Source organism: Dendroctonus ponderosae, unplaced genomic scaffold (assembly GCF_020466585.1).
Source record: "Dendroctonus ponderosae isolate FM_Combo_2020 unplaced genomic scaffold, Dpon_F_20191213v2 Dpon_F_20191213_1, whole genome shotgun sequence".
Lineage (NCBI taxonomy): Eukaryota > Metazoa > Arthropoda > Insecta > Coleoptera > Curculionidae > Dendroctonus > Dendroctonus ponderosae.
In genome coordinates, this window is record NW_026017110.1 from 26,480,892 (window position 1) to 26,499,369 (window position 18,478).

At 36.0% G+C, this 18,478-nt stretch overlaps 1 protein-coding gene across 5 annotated transcripts in view; it reads right to left on the minus strand.

The window, feature by feature from the left end:
• LOC109535509 (potassium voltage-gated channel protein eag) overlaps positions 1-18,478 on the minus strand; it is a 36,837-nt gene that overhangs the window by 16,119 nt on the left and 2,240 nt on the right. For 2 of the 5 annotated variants that reach the window (XM_048670265.1, XM_048670262.1), the window contains exons 2-4: positions 10,663-10,896; positions 5,752-5,763; positions 658-789 (exon numbers count right to left, since the gene is read on the minus strand). In XM_048670265.1, coding sequence (XP_048526222.1) covers positions 658-789; positions 5,752-5,763; positions 10,663-10,896 — 378 coding nt within the window. Of the gene's footprint in view, positions 1-657; positions 790-5,751; positions 5,764-7,056; positions 7,066-10,662; positions 10,897-18,478 lie in introns of all 5 variants that reach the window. The other 3 variants (XM_048670266.1, XM_048670264.1, XM_048670263.1) reach the window with 2 other exon arrangements.

An 18,478-nucleotide genomic window follows, 5' to 3' on the forward strand; every position in this document is an offset into this window, starting at 1 on the left:
GTCTTTTTTAAAGACAAAAATTTTTGAGGCGAAATACCCAACAAGAAGTTTGTAAAAAAATGAATCCGCCTCAACAATATAGAACTTATCTACAACCGTTATATTACTGTTATTATCTTTTTCCCATATTGAGTGGTTTATTTTAGTGAAATCCCCCCGGACAATAAGATTAATTACTACCCTTTTTCATCCCGTTAAACCTGAATAACGTTAAAAAGAGCACATGGCAAATTCGATTTTCCTGCACTATAAACTTTATTTAATTGCCCAGTAGAGTAATTGAATTTTTCAGTTCGAGGCTCAGTTTTCAACGCAATAATTTCGAAAAATTATCAATTAACCCAGTGAAATGGGCCAAGGGGCAATGTGCCATGCAAGTTCGTACAAAACCGCCTCGTCCACACTCAGTTTTATGAAAAAGGCTACGTTCAACCTAAAACACCACTTTAATGGCACTGTAACGATGGCAGCCTTTAGGAGTTATAAAGCTGATTCTATAAAAGCGTACATTGAGAATCATAAATGTTAATGGACGGTTTTAAAGTTATTTAAGTGCTTCCAGTTTCCAGAGCCCCCCAGATATCTTAGATTTAAAAACATGTAATTGCGTTGGAATAAATCTGCACTGCATGGTGGCAAAAATTTTCAAAATGTTACCTCCTTTCGAATCGTCTGTTTCTATGGGTTGTTTCAAGGCGGTGATGTCCCGGAAGGTAAGCAGGAACAGCACGACGAGGTCCCTCTCGTTTTTTATTGGAGAAATCTGTAGCAGCAGCCATAGCGGAGTCTCTAAAATGGGCAAAAAGCACGATAATTAACCCAAACTAATACGGGCTGATAATTCCGGACTTAATTTAGCTGTTGTGGAAGGCGATCAGTCATTTTTGGGTCTCGCCTTACTCTCCCCGCCCGGTTTCGGATATCTTAATGAATTTTTAACCGGCTTGCCCTGTTACATATTTATGATGATAAAAGCCTCTGTTTTGTGGGCAAATAGTTGGGATTAGAGTTTGGCAAGTTATTTACTCGGCGGGATGTAGTTGAGGCAGGTATTAGGGCGTCTTATGCAAAGTGGGAGTTCAGGAGTTTGTCAGTGTAGATATAAACACGTCACGGGTTCTGAATATTTCTTTGCTTGGATGCTTAACATAATTTAATGCCGAAACTCTTTGGGCAATAAACTCACGTTTTATTCAGATAGATAGGAAGTTTCCACATAAAAGGAATCCAGAGATATTCGAGCAACAACTTTTTGCACTGGTTTTTAGATTTGGAAAAATTCAGCGGGAGAACTGGTAATTAATGCTCGCAATTGATTTTTAAACGCGATCCTTCATCTAAAATTAACAAAAAATTGTCATGTGATATATCAGACGACACGTTTTTATATTATTTTTTAAATTATATTTTACTAAAGCAAAAGTGCTTGTAAATGTGCACTGACTTTTGAAATCAACTTAAGAGTTGAGATGTTCAGCAGTAATCTCGAAAATTCACACTTAAACTAATTGGTTTAAAGCTTCGGAAGGAATATCGGTAAAAAACCCTACTTTTCAGTGCATTCAGCACTCACCTCTCTGAAATCTAAAGTTGATTTTACTAGTAAAGCGACGGAAAGTGAGAAAAAAAGACAAACGCTGAATCCCAAACAAACGACAAGCTGGAGTTTGTACGTACGTTTTGCGAATTAACGGAAACTCTTCACAGTTTCTCCATGAATGAGTTTCCAGTCGGGAAAGTGGCCGTAAACAGCTTTGTAGTTTTTTTTGCTAAAAAAGCCTTAAAGGAATTGAAAAGTTCCTTTCAACACAAACTGACTGTTCTCGATTGCAAAGACTTCGGAACTGTAAGTAAAAATTTGGTTTAGGCACAGAAACTTTTAATAATCATGTCAATGTTTGTACAAAAATCTTCGAATCAATGGAAAAATCCATCTAAGAAAAAGAGTGAAAATAAAGGTGAAAAACACAATATTTTCTTTCAACCTGTTCGAAGACAAAAGTTCCGCGCACCTTCAAAAGTGTCAATTGGAGGTCGAAATCAATTAAAAGTTATGCAAACTAAATTAAAAAAACAAGAAATGTCAAAGCAACAAATGGCGTTTTCGATGTCGTTCGAAAAAACGAAAAAACTGGTGCGTGCAACACGAAAATGCATGTTCCATATCACGACCTGCGTGACTCGATTGCTTAACTAGCGGTGCCCTAATTTTCATTAAAACAACCAACAAATTTTAAAACGACATTTTCTTATTAATCCTTGCGTGTATTGTTTATTCAGCCAGGTTTTCTGCTTCATATCCATATCAACGCAGAATGGAGCCTAAGAAACCTAAAAAATCCGTAAATATCGAAGGAGACTTAAGGTAAGTTTGGACGTTTGCAGGAGAATTTGTGCATTTGCTAAAATATGAGCATGGACTTGAAACATTAAGTAGTAGGGAAAAGTTAGAGAGCATGTTCTGTGATAAAAGCGCAGTTGCTTTCATGTAAAAACTAAAAGACTTTTTCAATGCTTTAAAGGCCAAAGTTTCTATTAAAATTATGGAAAAATACAACCTAAGACCCAAAAATGAAGATCGACTTGCAATTCCCATAGGATCTGATTTACAAATAAGCGTCAGCTGATTCCCAAAAAAAAATAAGTTTAGAATTTTTGTTTTGAGCAAATAGTTTAACGTTTGAATTCAAAAATAAAAAGTCCGAGTTTTGTATATCAGATTCTACATTGGAAAGTTAACTTTAAGCCTACATTATCGTTAGAGTGTAATTTGTTAAACTGGCAATCGTTTCTTTTTACGTAATAAGTCTAGATTTCACGACACTAATTGCCACTACTTAGCCAATGCTAAAGAAGAACATTTTTAGCGAATCTAAGATCATGCATGTCAAGCTGTATACTGCCGAATAAATACCACAGGCAGTCGCATCAACTGGAGTGTCTAAAATAATATAGAATAAATAGAATTTAAATTCATGATTCACTTGATGGGGAAGACCGGTAGATAGAATCATGCTGGCTTTATCTAAGAGTGTTGTTGACAGTTACGTTTTTTTCAAAGGCAAAAGTGTTTCAAAGTAAAGCTGAAAAAACTTGATTAGTTTGGCTCACAGCCTTTGTATACTTCAGCTTTCTCTTTTTAAATTTAGAGTCTTTCTAGTTTCGAGATTCAATTTTCCAACAGGCATGTCGACGAAACTCTTGGATTTATGGTTGACTTGATGTTCTCAATAATTTCCTATGGTTATTGAAGAAATTATCCTTTACCGGAAACATAGTGAAATGCTTTAAAAAATTCCCAACCAACAACCGAAAAAAAACATTAAAGGAAACTGTTGCTTAGTTTCCTTCAATCCAAAGGTCAAAGGTGGAGTGAAGCTTTAACCTTTCCATTGTAAATACCATTATCTTTTGATAAAGGAGGCCGACCATCCACTGTTCGTCTTTAACGGAATAAAAAAGGGCTGAAAAATGAAAATTAATGATGTCGCAGTTAAAATGCGTGTCAAGCTCGGTATTCGAATTTCTCTGCCCAGTACTTACGACTTCCGTCCAACATTACAAAGCGCTTCTAGTAAATTGCCTTCTTTTGGTAAAACATTTATTTCGGCATCTTTTTTTAGCTACGAGATGTTCGAAATGCGTAAAGTCTGGACCGACGCGTGTGTTACGGTCGAAAACCAATTTTCTTTTCCCGCTTCTGACGCGAGGAGAAAAATCGTATTAGTTTACCGGAAACGGAAAATGTTGGGTTGATCAATTCAGGGGATGATTTACTTAGGCTGCGAACTGTTGATAGGAACGTTCTTATATAGAACAGGTACATTCATATTGAGGATATTGCGATGTGTTTTCAGAAAAAAAAAGAGCTCGTTCAACTTAATTCGTTTAGCAAATTGAAAACTTGATGCACGCAAAATATTCGCATAATTATATCTTTAGAGAAAGTTTATTAATTAAAAAGTACAACCAGAAAGGAGCAGAATCTCATTTGCGAATGATCCAGCCACAAGTAATTTCCAGCGAAGGGTGAACAGTTCATGACGAATATAATTAAGCACCTTGTTACAACCAACCCCAAATTGATGCGGGAGACTCGATATGGTTCAGAATAATTTAAAAACCATGTTTCGCATTTTGGCTTCTGGCGGTTACATTTATGGCGAGTTTTACCGGCAAATTCAAATTGGTTTTTATACTATTTATGTATAATTTTGTTTTGCGTTTTACGGCTGACAAATAAATACATTTCAATTTAGAAAAAATACGAGCAAATTCACAGTTTGGAAACAATTGGAACAGTGGGAACTTTTGGAAACAATTGGAACAGTGAAACTTTCCGCATCAGAGCCAAAGGTTTTGGTGGTAACTGCATACAGATTAGCAGCCTGTTAGCTCAAACTGGGACCTGAAATTAACACTCCCGAAACCAGTATTTTTATACAAACGAAGTACCGGTTTCTGGGAGTACCTGAAATTAGCACGACTCCAAATAGTGCAACAAATTAATTTTAATACACTTCTATAATACAGCGCTAATATAGGTGATGACCGATTTATATTTTAAGTAAATTTGAAAGCTTCTGAAAAGTGCTAGGTGAAAATGTTATACCTAAGCGAATTTCAACTGGGAGATAATGTTACTCTTTATGTGCCGAAAGAAGATTAGTTAGCGTCAATATACGAGGAATTATCGGAATATTCAATAACTGATCTATCTACTCTGACACATTTAGAAAACTATCGGTAATTGTCTTGTCACCGACTACTGCACCATCGCCCTATATTAAAGTTACACCAAGTTGATAAAAGTGGATTATTTATTTATAAAACACGTCGTCGCCTCCGCTTTTCACATGCCACATTATATAGAATTCGCTCGAGATTGTTGTATTGCAGCCACCAGGAAGAAATATTAATCTTCTTCAGGCCGCAAGAGTGTTCGCTCACTTACCAGCAAAAACCGAATACTAAAACAAGCAAGTGCTGATGTTTTCGAAAATTGCACAAACAAAAAACAAAACGCGAAAATGAGCTAGAGTTTTAAGTGATTAAAATATGACATTAATAAAGTAGATGTTGGAAAAAGCAAAAAAGCTATAAAAGTAAGGTGAAAGATAGGCAATACAACCACCAAACGAACAGTGAAAATAGGAACTATTTATTTCGAATTTTGAATCAGCCACATAAGTCGACAAATGAATTTACAGAATTAACCAGAAGGGCACTTTTCTATAAAGACTAAAAGCATTTTTATTAAACAAAACTATTGTTATGAAAAATAAGTTAAAGCGGAAAGAAATTTGTTGAAAAATAGAGTTTTATTATATTGAGAAACAAGTAACGCTTATAACAAATGCGTTCAATTAAGATTTGAGCAACCATTGCATCTGAACGATTAAATAATATACGCAAAAACATACAATATTTTTTTGTGTGTTTTGCAGGAAACACGAAGTGATCATTTCATTTCATTGATCAGATCAGGCGCTTGATCAAAATTTCAACAAACATTGTCATCAAAAAAACTTTTTGTCTGCAGGCTAAAAAACAAGGAGAAAAACGTTGAAAAATAGCGATTCTAGTGTAACTTTAATATAAAGACTTGTGCATATAAAATACGAGGGTGGAAATGGAAAAGTGAAAAACTGTCTAAGAGTCTAAAAAAGCGAGAGAGAAAGAAGAGAAAAAGATCAATAAAGAGTCTAGCAACTTTTTACAGCAATTCAAAATTTGCTTAAAATTACGTACCTTCGGGAATACCTGAAATTACAAAAATACATTAAATATTGTTTAAAAAATTTCCAAAAAGCAAAAGTATCAATGAAACATGATTTCAAAGTTGTAACTTTCAGTTCTAATATTATATCCTTAATTATAAGTGATAAATGAGGGATAAAACACATGATTTCTTCACCAAATGAATGCCAATTTTTTGCTCCGGTTATAGTCCACTGCGCGTTTAAAAAATCCGATGAATGAACTAAAGCGGGGATAATTTGCTTGTTGGAAAGATGCATTTTCCTAATAAAGATTAAATAGACAGATCCATATTTCGTTCGCCTAATTGAGATCAAGCCAGAGCCGAGAAAATTAGCACGTCGCATTTCCACCGACATTGTGCAGCCGAACAGCACACTGCAGCGCAGAATGTTCGTATCATTCTAATTTATAGTTCACATTTATAGGAGAAATATTCGCAAGACGTTCCGCTATTTTTCTGATGTTCGCCGTAAAACTGTCCCGTTTTAGAAAATAAAATTTGGAAAATCTGCTACTATCAAGTAGTTTTCGGTACATGCAGCAACGGTAATTATTTGCTTTAAATGCACACCAATTACTTCCTATTTCTAAACTAACAGCCACTCCATTTGAACAATCGGAGCGTGTAGGGTTTTTACGCCGTTGGAATGTGGCCCAGACGTTTCGCTAGCATCTTCAGAGGTTCTTCTCTGAAAATGGTAGCCAAGGCCGAAACGTGAGGATCAAATTCCCATTGACGACAGTGCGAAACCCCGAAAATCTTCAATTGCTCAAAGGATGGTCGCGAAACATAAATTTAAACAGACGACAACGTCTACGTTTCTAACTAATCACGACTACACACCAACAAATATAACTTGACTAACAAATTTACATCTACGTCACCGCACTAGGACAAATCAATTAATTGTAAGTTATGCTCTAAAGCTATTAATTGCCAAACATGCCTGAAAGTCGATTAATATTAAATTACCACTAACAAAATGAAATTCGTGCTGAAGGAACAGAATATTTAAAAAATCCTTTAAAAATGCACATTAGGTCGACGTTGGTCAATGAGTGAAAGTTTCAAGTGATTTTAAAGTTGCTCTCAAATCCCCAGAAACAGTGACGAGTAGTCAGTCAAGTTCAGCGAATAAATGTGTGTCATACCCTGATAAATTATAACCTGTTGCTGAGGACGAGTGAAATTCAGAGAAGCAAAGATGAAGGAAAAAGTGGTAATTTGATATTTGCACATAGAATAGCAATTATTAACCATTGGCAGCATTCCAAGTAGGGAAAGCTACATACCTTTGTTTTCTATACAGAGCATGCGCGGGTTCAGGCGAACGGACCGAGCAAACACAGAGGAATTATTTACAGAAAAACACAGAAAATTGTTGGATTCAAAAAACTTGTTAAATTTCCTATTTCAAAAATGTCCTTAAACTGTATTTACATCTGCAATAGACTATAGCGCAAGCACTTGGTTCGGGTTTATGTTTTTTTAATATAAAAGTGACTTTAAGGGCCAGCAACGAGTCAAAACATCTAGGAACAAAGAAATTATGAAAACAAAATACAGTAACCTCTCAAACGCATGAAGAAGAGTTGGAATTTTGTTGCTAAAAACTGTTGAACTTTTAGGACTTTTAGCCCGTTGTAGAAACGACGTTCTGCCGGTCGTTTCGCAATCAACCACCTCTGAAGATGCGGGCCACGCGTGCTTGCGAAACGCCTGGAAGAAACTATTTTTCACAACGGCGTTACACAATTTTATTGAAACTTGCTCGCAAACAAAAAACTTTAATTTTTAGTAACTTGTCGAATCAAGCTAACTGCAGTAAAACCGGAAAACACTTTATTAAATTACGATTCTTCGGCTTCACCAAGCAAGATAACAGGGAGTAAAAGCTTCGAAATTAAAGAGCTCGCATTTCAAATAAAACACTCTCCTCCTTAAAAGTTTTCAAATTCCACCCACTTATTTCCGTTTCAAATCCGTTCTAATTTATAAAATAAACAGTGCCAAACCAGCAAATAAATTAACTGTGGACAAAACGCTCGATAACACAATTCGACCCCAGAATTTTTTATGAAAGCTGTATCGGGGATTTTGGTGACCCGTCAGGGAGTTTAAAAATAGACTCTGTCGACATACTAGTATTACCGCAGATTGAGCCCGCTGAAACTTGGCAGCTATTTGCACAGATAAAACGTTTAAGAGAAATTATGGCTCTAATAAATTGGAGGCTCTATTTTACTCTTGCTATTTGTCAGTTTAGAGCTGGGGCAGTTTGAGGCGCTGTAAAGGATTTATTGCCTTGGATTGGATGGGTGGCAATATTTGAGTTTAGAAAATAGAGATTTCGTTCTAACGAATGGAAAAAGAGCTTAAAAGAGTAAAAAAAACAGAATTTTCAAATTTACGTCAAAGTAAATTAATCCGAACTGAATTTTCAACACGGCCATTTATGTTCGCTGTTTTTCTGGGCTTCTTCATCAACTGAAAGATTTCCTGAACAATTCATCAGAGAGTCGCTCGTAACAAAGCACTAAAGAACAACTTCTATCCCATATAAGCTGGGTGAAGTTGCACCAAATTAACCACAAAACTTTCGACGCATCCAATTTCCACAGCGAGCGGAAATTACTGCTTAAAATTTATCCAATTTCCGCGCAAATTATTTAATCACTATCACAAATATTTAATTTGGAGCGACGTAGACGACGAATGTCGATAAAGATTACATGCTAATACAATGAAAGTTCTTCCACCCAAACAAAAATTATATTTAATAAAATGAAAGCGAAAAAATTGCAAATATGACACACATTTATATTTCTGTTTATAGTATGAGGTATATCATACGTTAGAAGATAATGGACACTGTTGAGCATTTTTGGTGCAAATACAGTTTAAGGATTAGTACTTTGGTGCATTTACAAAGGAAATTTTAGCATGCTTTTTGGAATCGCTTAAATATTATGACACTGAATTAGCGGTTCATTCGCCTTTAATTGTTATCCTTTTTTCAAAAATCTAACAGTTGCTTTCTCTCCTCGTTTAAATGTGTGGTAAGTCCTATCGAAATTGACCTAATTCTGGTTTACAAATAGTTATGGTGCTGCGTTTAACGGTTTTCTTCAATGACGGAGTTTGGTTTAACAACGGGATTTGTGTCGGCGATTTTATTTTAACATCAGCGTACCGTCCCAAATCCTGTTCTTAAATCAAATTGCCAATAATGATAAAAACTTTTGTTTGAACACCCTAATATTTCTGTTGATTGAAATCGACTTCTATAGAAAACAAGTAGTTTAATTCAATGGGGCTTATCTTGATTCAAATATAATTGATGTTAAGTTTTCGATAAGTTTCTGTGTAAGAACATATTTTATGGAAAATCGGAAACACCGAAGAACCCAAATATAAAATTTACTTTGCCATGGAAGATTCTAATTGGATCGAGGCAGTAATTTGGGAATTGGGTTTTTTGGTGTTGCTTCCTGATCAAAGAACTTTGACCTGGTGACATAACTTTACGCCTCAGAGCAACTTTTTCCTCGGATAACTCTCAATCGATTTTTTAAACTGTTGATTCCTTCTTTTCTGAAACAGTATTTGATCAAAGTGGTGTAACTGAAGCGGATATTAAGCGTAATCCAGTTTTCATAAATTCCAAGTTCCTTTAAATGAAAACGCTGTGAATAATGAAGCAAATACTGACTACAAAAGAATAACGAAGAGAGGAGAAACGCAGTAGCTGATGACTGGGCAATCAAGCGCAAAAGTATTGTATTATTTATGACGTGCTTCCTCGAATATTTAGTTTCCTAAACCATTTAAAATTCGCCGAACGTGGGTGAAGTAATTTCGAATGCAAACTAGTGAGTTTTTCGGGTTTCGAATAACTCTTGTCCACGTCAGCCCAAAAAACTTTTCAGTTTTAAACTATTACTTCGACATCTTAACGCTTTTGATGAACTAGATAACGGTTCATATTTGCAAATGTAAATTAAATGAAAAGGAATTTTATTTAGAGGCTCAAATATCACTGTGTAAAAATTGAGTTGTACACAATTCAGTGGAAGAAGTTGTTATAAATATAATTTCCAGCAGCTGCTGTTGTATCTATATTCAGGGCATTAGACGCAGGGAAAGGAAAATAGAGCGGATTCAACATCAAACGGAATTCACATCTAACGTAAGCACTAAGGAGATCTTGGAGCTTTACGAGTATATGCATAAATACATGTGGAAGCAACTAACCGGAAAAATGTAAATAGAAACGCGAATTTCTCTGTGAGACTTGTGACTATCAAATCGGTTCAGTGAATGCACAACCAGGAACAGAACGTTTCGTTGTTTCACGTTTCATTTACCTGCCATTGAAGGGCTGAACATATTATTAAAAGGCGGCAATTTTAAAGCGAAATATAAAGTTGAGCCGCCTAATAAATCAATATATTACATAGACGAATCTTCTTGGCAACTTCCCAGCCACATCTACATGGCCCAAACGAACTCAGATTTGAAATTTAAGATGAGTATGTGGCTGCTTATAGCAGCACGTGCACAAACCAGGCAGAATTTTGAATTAAACGCCAGAACATCGCGATCTCCGTTTCAAAGTGAAGGACAGGCATGGAACATCAGCAAATCCTCCGTAAAATTCAATGCTAGAGCGAAAAGAGCTCGTTGAAGTGCCCTGAGTCCTGGAGCAGCTGAATAAATGAATGGCTAAACAAGTATGCAGAGACAATGACTGCAGGAAAAAATTCCCGCTAAGCTACTTATGATAAACAAACTGCGTTGCCGCAACTTTGAGGCTGATCAGCACATGTCACCAGAGGTCAAAATCCAAAGAAGAACGTCTACAAATGATGTTGAAATCGAATAAAAGCAATACTCACTATTCTTCTTGTAGAGCAGGATCTCAAACTGATCGTGCAGCTGATGTTCCAGAACGTGATCCACTCTACTGATTGTTTCTTTATCGGTCAGCTCGCCGAACATGAAGGCGCATCGGCAGGACTTCTGCATCACTTCCGCCCTGTTGTAGCCTGAGATCTTGCAGAAGGACTCGTTGCAGTACACTATTGGATAATCCACTATCTGTGCGTTGGCTAGAAGAAAGCTGCTATCGGCTGCAACAAAACCAAAAACATCCAAATCAGGGAAGATTTATACCAAAAGCCGAATGCAACGATTTTTGGTAAAATTGCAGCAATACTTGTTCTTGTACGTCTAGAATGTTTGCAGTATCAGTGCCTACAGTTGAACGTTTAAGTGAAACTTTTGCTATAAAAACAGATGTTACTCAGCACTCCTCTCATGTTCACGGAAAGAAACAGCTAGAGATTAATAGATCAAAGAAGTGGCTCTCAGCCCAAAAGTGTTTCAGAATGCAACGAACTAGACGAGGATGATATTTCAGTCGCATTGTGAAAGGGCCGTTTTCGCGAACAGTCAATTGAAATCAGAAAATATCCATCAATTTTTTAAGTGTATTTTGGAGAGCTTTCTACAATATAAATACATCCACTTGAACCTTGAAGGTGCAGTCAAAGGGTTGTGAGGGTTTGAAATTTTCGCAGAAATTGATGAAAATTGAAAAACATACTTCAGCTTGACTCTGAGCTTGCAGGTTGTTCCACTCTGGCCTCAAACGATTTTTAATTCATTACAGTAGCCTGCCAGTGCCATACGGGCAAATTCAAGCGGTTCGTTAGCAATACGCTAACTTTGCCCCGCTTTGAAGCTGGTTATAAATAGAAATTTCCCTCAAAAAGCTCACAACCACTCATGTGCCCGTATTAGCGATCTTACCTGTGGGCTTTATGGGCTGATTTTCTCTGGTTTTCTCGATTAAGGGACACTGTTTGAAATTGCCAGGCAAGAACAGCGTTTTTTCAAATTGCGAATTGGAATTGTAGTTGGATAAAGACGGTTGATTGAACTCCTTTTGCTAACAAAGTACGAGCAATAGAGCAAGCGACAGTTTAAAATCCGCAGATCTTAACAATTCGTTTAAGACAATTTATTCAATTTTCCAAAAATTTTTTCACTGTTTACTGACTTACTTAACGCCTTATAGATCAGTTTCTAAAACGAATAATAGGATCAAACAGGCAACTGCATATTTCTAAATTTGGATTCAACCGAGTTAACTGGATTAGCGCACAATTCCTCCAAGCTGGAATTTTCATGTGTGAAAAGCAAATGACACAATTTCAACTTGCAGAGCTTCTGGAAAATTAGCTGAATAAAGCGGCCAGCGAAGGAGCGCCAAGGACTTAGTTGCTGTTTTACTGGCGAAAATATCGGGTACATAAAGAAACTCTGGAAAAACTGGGGTAGAGAAAAAATGCCTGCAAAGAGAGGTAGTTACTTTGAATTTCAGGTCTGGAAGTGCCAGGCGATTTTCTATGCTTGAAAATACTTTGAAGATTTTATGCGTTGAAAAATTAACAATCTCTCAATCCTTCGACCAAAGTTACGATTATCAACTTCCTCAGGTCCAGATTTAGTTTTTACTTTTACATGCTATTCTTCATATTCCGTCAATATAACTTCGAAGGCAAATGGATTGAGTGTTGGATATTCTTTCGGCAAATGGAAGCCGTTCATAAAAATTTAACAAGCCCCTTTGTGCCTGGAATACCGTCAGTAAACTTCCCGACCAACCAAACGCCCTCAAACCTGACCCTTTTACAAATCCCGAATGTCCACTAACATGCTTAGGACAACTAAATCAAAAAAGTTTCCCAGCTTATTTTTACGCACAAAAGTACATCGTAAACTCGTTGTAGCTCCTTTTCTCTGCTCCTTTTATTCGACGCTCCGCTTTAATTGTTTGCCTTTAATTAAGATCCAAGTGTTTTGATTATGTCGATAAGGCTCTAACTTAGACGTCTTGCCTCAAGCTCTAGATGGATTTAAGGGCCTATGCATCACCTGGATAAGCCTAATCGATTTTCGGCGGTGAAAGTTCATGGCTGACGCCAGTCACTTTACATGAGGTTTACCGAAATATTAATCAAGCTAAACTACCGTTGAAACAAAAGATTTATTGAAAAAATTATTTGGCATCCATTTAGTTCCCTAAAGGAATGTTTTAATGTCACTGAATGGTTTTTATTCCATAATTGGCGACACAACAAAACCAACCCAAAAAAACTAAACAGTGAATATGTAAAGTTTACATTCCAAATGTAAATTATTCAATATGCTCCACGTACTTGCCGGAGCGTGAATTTTCAGATTTGCCGAATTTATTGAACACTATTTGACGGTTTATGGAATTTAATGCTCGATCATAAAATATGAATGTTCCTGCTGACTACGGGGGCTGAAATTTTCCCGTTTCTCTCACATTTAGATCCAGAATGCCACTCATTTTTAGATCAATTCCAGCATCTAAAATGCGAAAACACTGCTTAAAGTATAGTGTTAACTGTGCTGAATTTAGTTTATTTATATTTTCTGGTAAAACACTACTTTGCTTTTAAAAATCTATTGCCCTAAATGTTCGATTTCCTGGAAAATCCAAACTGCAGTTCGTGCATTGAACTCATTGGCGGTCGTTAACATCCCCCTTCTAAAAATAGCGCTTCGAAAATTACTCTTTATTCAATTCTCTATTTTAACAGCATTAACATGGCCTAGAGAGCCAGTTCCACTGCACCTCGAGACATGCATCAATATAAATCCAGGCATAAATAATTCAAACCCATTCGATGTTTGAACTGCTGTTTTAAATAAATTATTCGGAAATTGGCAACGAATGGTATGTGCGGTTCCCGAAGGAATCAATTAAATGTATACGCCATTAAGAGAAAGATGGGACGTGAACAAAATGTTGGCGTTTCCCAGGTCGAGCTGTGCTTAAAAAGTTACAAAGGGACTTTCATCAACCCTTTCAGAATCAACAGTAAATCAATTTCAAGTAGCAGGAAAACCGTGCCAAACGGTGCCAACCTGTTGTCGCAATATACACTGGCGAGACTTTGGGTGATTTAAGAAACTGCAAAAAAATAACTAAGACAACATTGCGCATTGTTTAGAATTCGATGATCAATTATTTTAAGCCTGATTTATGGTCTTGTTTAATAAAAAAAACGGTACCTGCCTTGGTTAAGCAGAAATTTCTCATTTTGGTTGAAGCGCCAACAAGAGGAGATTAAATCAGGAGACATTCCAGATCCTATTTGCGTTTGGACTGTAAAACATCAACTTCAAGAAACAATTTTCCGATTCGCATCTTTTTCCCCAATTTAAAATATATTGAGCTGGAAAAACAAACCGCAACTTGTACCAAAAATAGCGTTGTTTTCAACATCCACCATATGCTAATGCAATAAAAACATGCAACCTACGCTTCTATTTCCTCGTTTGAGTCGAGAGCCTCATTCTCGAACCTGAGCCTGCTCCAATTCAATTAGGATATTTTTCTGTAGGAAATTCGAGAACATGCGCTTTATTTCCCAATGAAACCATGACTTATTTGAAAACGACTCTATCGCGCGATGTTATAAATTTCAATTAAACACGAGGATTAAAATCGATCTTCGAGTGGCACAAACTTATCCAGCCCCAATCCATTTGGAACACTAATTTTATTTTCGCCCTTCTTTGCTGTAGTTTCGCCGTCTCCAATCCCCATTGGCATAGAACGCTTATACAATAGAGAAGTTTTCCAGAAACACAGGAAAAGCCTGGCGAGCTAAAAGCTTTCTCACCTCAATCTTGAAAATTTATATCAGACAAACGGTATCCGATACTTATCATGCACACGTTTCAGGTTCAAGGCATTTACTTCAGCTTTTGCGTTATATCTATTTAATCTAGAGTTCAACCAATCGGCCTGAGCCAAACGCTAATTTTACCCCACGCAAAGGTCAAACTCGTCACATCCAAAGGCTAACAAAAACGTAATTGGATTGAGGCGAAAGAAGGAAAAAGTCAACTAAAAATGCAAGAGCAAAAATTCATACTCTGGTAAATGACATAAAATGATTTGAGTAAATAAAATACAAGTTAGCTAGTGCAATAAAAGATTAACTCTTTTCATAGTTTGGTTGAGTGTTGTGCAAAGCGTGTACATGTTTGCTGTATAAAGGGACTCAAAATAAAGCGCACAATGTGTAAAGTAAACTGTTCCACCTCGTGTTTTTTGGGCATAGGCATATTGATGTTACTCACTTACATTGATCGCTTATACAGCATCACAAATATTTACGGCTCAATTTGCCAAATATTTCATCACAAATAGCTCAAACCGCCAGGACCGATTCATTAAACCCATTAGCCCCTAAAGTACCTTAATAAACTAAGCTATGTAGAGAATAGGTAAACCAAAATGCCTGAAACGAATTAAATTGCCTGCATTAATCCGCTGATAAAGTATCCTTTGCAGTCGGTTTTATTTTTAATTGCTCCTTATTGCGGCAAAGCGCCTTCAGAATGGAACCCATTTCACAGTGAGACCCTAAATTTATTAATATTTGCACTGTTCGGGCTGTGAGAATTTTCTACGAAATCAACTTGGATGTTAGAAAATCGTTATTTATTTGCGATCCTTTAAATCTCGCCAGGTAATTGAGGACACAGTTATTTAACCAAGTTGCTTTTTGAAGGATTAAAAGGAATAATTTAAAACTTTTCCCATTGGCTTTCAGCGATAAAATTGAAACTGTGAGTTTTTCTGTGTTGAAGTTTCGCGAAATTACTGAAATTGTCTCCAACTCTGGTGTTTTTCAATTTTAATAATGGACAATATTTGCAGCAGAGGCTCCCAATTTCGATTTTCATTTACCGAAAAAACCCAAAGCTTATTATTTTATGCAAATCTAATTTAATATTGCCTGAAGTTTTTTCGGAACTCCTCGGAAAATGTGTTTTAGTTTTAATCGCTTTATTGAACCTGCTTTCCAATTTTAAGTTTGCTCTGCCAACAAATTTCATTTAATTATAATTTTGCGCCGATTTATTGACGGCTTGAAATGGAAAATTGTGCGAAAGCTTTCCGATGCATGATTACTTTTAAACAAACTCTTAGAGTGATTGTCTGGAAAGCTTTATAAATATCTCAACCAAATAAAGTATATGATGAAAATAAAATGCCTGTGAAAAGCAATTATTTTTTAACCGTAATTTGAATAACAAAAAATAAAAAACCAAAATTGTCAATAAGTAGGATGAAATAGTTCAAATCACTTTCTTAGCAGAACACAGGATGTTACTTGCAACTACTAAATTAATAAAAAGTCATTTAAACACACTTATATATAAGTAAAGAAAACATAGTGGCAAATGAGTAGTTAGATAGAAGGACAAAAATACACTAATAAATCATACAGCAATTTGATTCGGAGATTTTATCGCTGACCCTAATAATTTTATCGCTGTCATAATTAACGTATGTATTTTCGAAACTTCGGAAACAACAATCAGAAACCCTTTGCTTTTGGAAAATAAAATCTTGATAATTCCAGTCCTTCTAGGCAAACACCCTGAAAATATGGCAAATTTTCTTTAATTTATTGCATACTTTTCAAAGACCATTCCCAGACTCCGGGCTCACTTTATCTTCATAATGAAGGGAGTTCATAATTCATTTTTACTCCAAATATTCACAAGCTTTTAACTCATAAATATTTATGAGTGATACATTTTTGCTTAAAACTCTTGGAAATTTGCTCTTAGCCTCTGCTAAATACTGTTTTGCGTTCATTGCAAACTCCAAATAAAAAATAGGTCCTGTTCTAGATAACGTAATGGCCGAAATAAGGCGGGCAAAAAATCGAGCGAATCTCTACGATTTACGACCTCATGAATACAGAATAAAGCAAAGATATATTAGGGTCCGATTTATTTGAGTAGTAGGCGTTTAAGTATGGGGTTCAAATCTTTCTAGATATCAAAAGAGGATTGCTGGAATTTATGAATTCGTCTTACACACAATATTTCAAAAAAATCAGTTTTAAAAATTTATTTCTTTAAGTTCGCCAGTCTATTTTTCAAGGTTGGTTCAAAGGGAACTTTTTGACTCATTAAATATTCATATCTGAGGCCAAATTGGATATAAATCATTCAGGCCTAATTATAGGGCGAGGTGAAAACCGCACACAAATATATATCAAAATTACTTAATGACATTGAATTAAATTCGAGCAGTAAATCACTTTTCGTTAATTTTCAATGCAGATGTGTTTCCTTTATTTGGAACTAAATTTGAAAGAAGTTTCTTTTGCCAAACTCGGGAGGATTTCTTTGGAGTCCCAGGAACTGAGTTTGCAACGGTATCCGAACTTTGTTTCGCAGGAGTTCAATACAGACATTCATTATTCAGTTCTGTGTCACAAACGCAGCATTACAAAACCGTGTAAAATCAATAAAATCGGCTGTTTCCAACCTGCGGCATAGCGCAAAACTTAATATTTCGTGACATATGAAATTAAACAAAATTTAAGTCCCCCAAAGCCGGATAATTACTGGGGGAACGAATCAATGCCGTCCCACTGACCCATTTCCATAAGTCTCCCGATTCACAACAAATCGTTCCCTAGACGCAAAAAAAAAAAAAACTTGGCTCGCTAAAAGCTTTCGAGCCGCATATCCAGATACCATCATCGATCCAGGATGACTGTGGCAAAAATGCCCATGGTCAAAGGTCGGGCTAAGGCCATGCCGACCATTCATCAACTTGAGATTTTGAGGTAAGATAAGCGAAAGAGTTACCTACCAACACTCAAATCTTGATTAACCACTTGTTCGGTGAGCTCAAAGCGGGCGGAAAATAAAACGTAACGACGTATCGATTTGAATGGGGGTGGAAATTGGTGTTTTGTATGCTGACGTTGATTGCAGGCAAAGTTTTACAATAATCAATTGATTCTGAGAGTTTACGTGTTGCTTGGCTTTCACCGAACTCTCCTACACTCATTTTTTCGCAAACTGTTTAAAAAAGACAGAATTTCCTTACGTCTTTTATTACAAATTGATAAACAGTGCTCTTATTGCAAAAAATTTTTGAGGCAAAATACCCAACAAACTGTTTGTGGTTTGTGGAAAAATTAATCCGCCATAACAATATAGAACTTATCCACAATCTGCTACACTAAGTTAACAAGAACTATAAGTAATTCTTTGACTTGATTTTTTAAACCTTTAGTTTTGTTAAGAGAGAAATTTGCATTTTTCTGTGCGCCAGTCCAGGTTCTACTGGTGATGAAATTAGGATATTAATTCATTTCTGACTGGCCCACAATATCTCAGTTTCTCTCTTTTAATATTTGTAATTGCGTCTACTCTCACGCTGGTCTTCAATTGCCCACCCAGTAAAAATCACGGGCAAAAGACGACACAATCTACGTCAAATTCACCTGTTTCGACACGTTAAATCGACGTGATTGTCACGGCTAAACAGTAAAGCGACAACAAAACGGACAAAATTTCACATCTTGTCTCTTGTTTTGCCTTGAATCGTGTTTGTAAAACAGTTCCGCTTAAAATACAGATGCTTATTACATACATTTCAATACAATTATTTGGAGAGTAAGAAATATTCCACGGTGTTAAAGAAGTTTTTTTTACAAACTTCTTTTTGGGTATTTCGCCTCAAAAATTTTTTTCTTTAAAAAAAGACAGAATTTCCTCACGTCTTTTATTACAGATTGATAAATAGTGCTCCTATTTCGCAATAAGAACGAATTATTTATCAAAAAG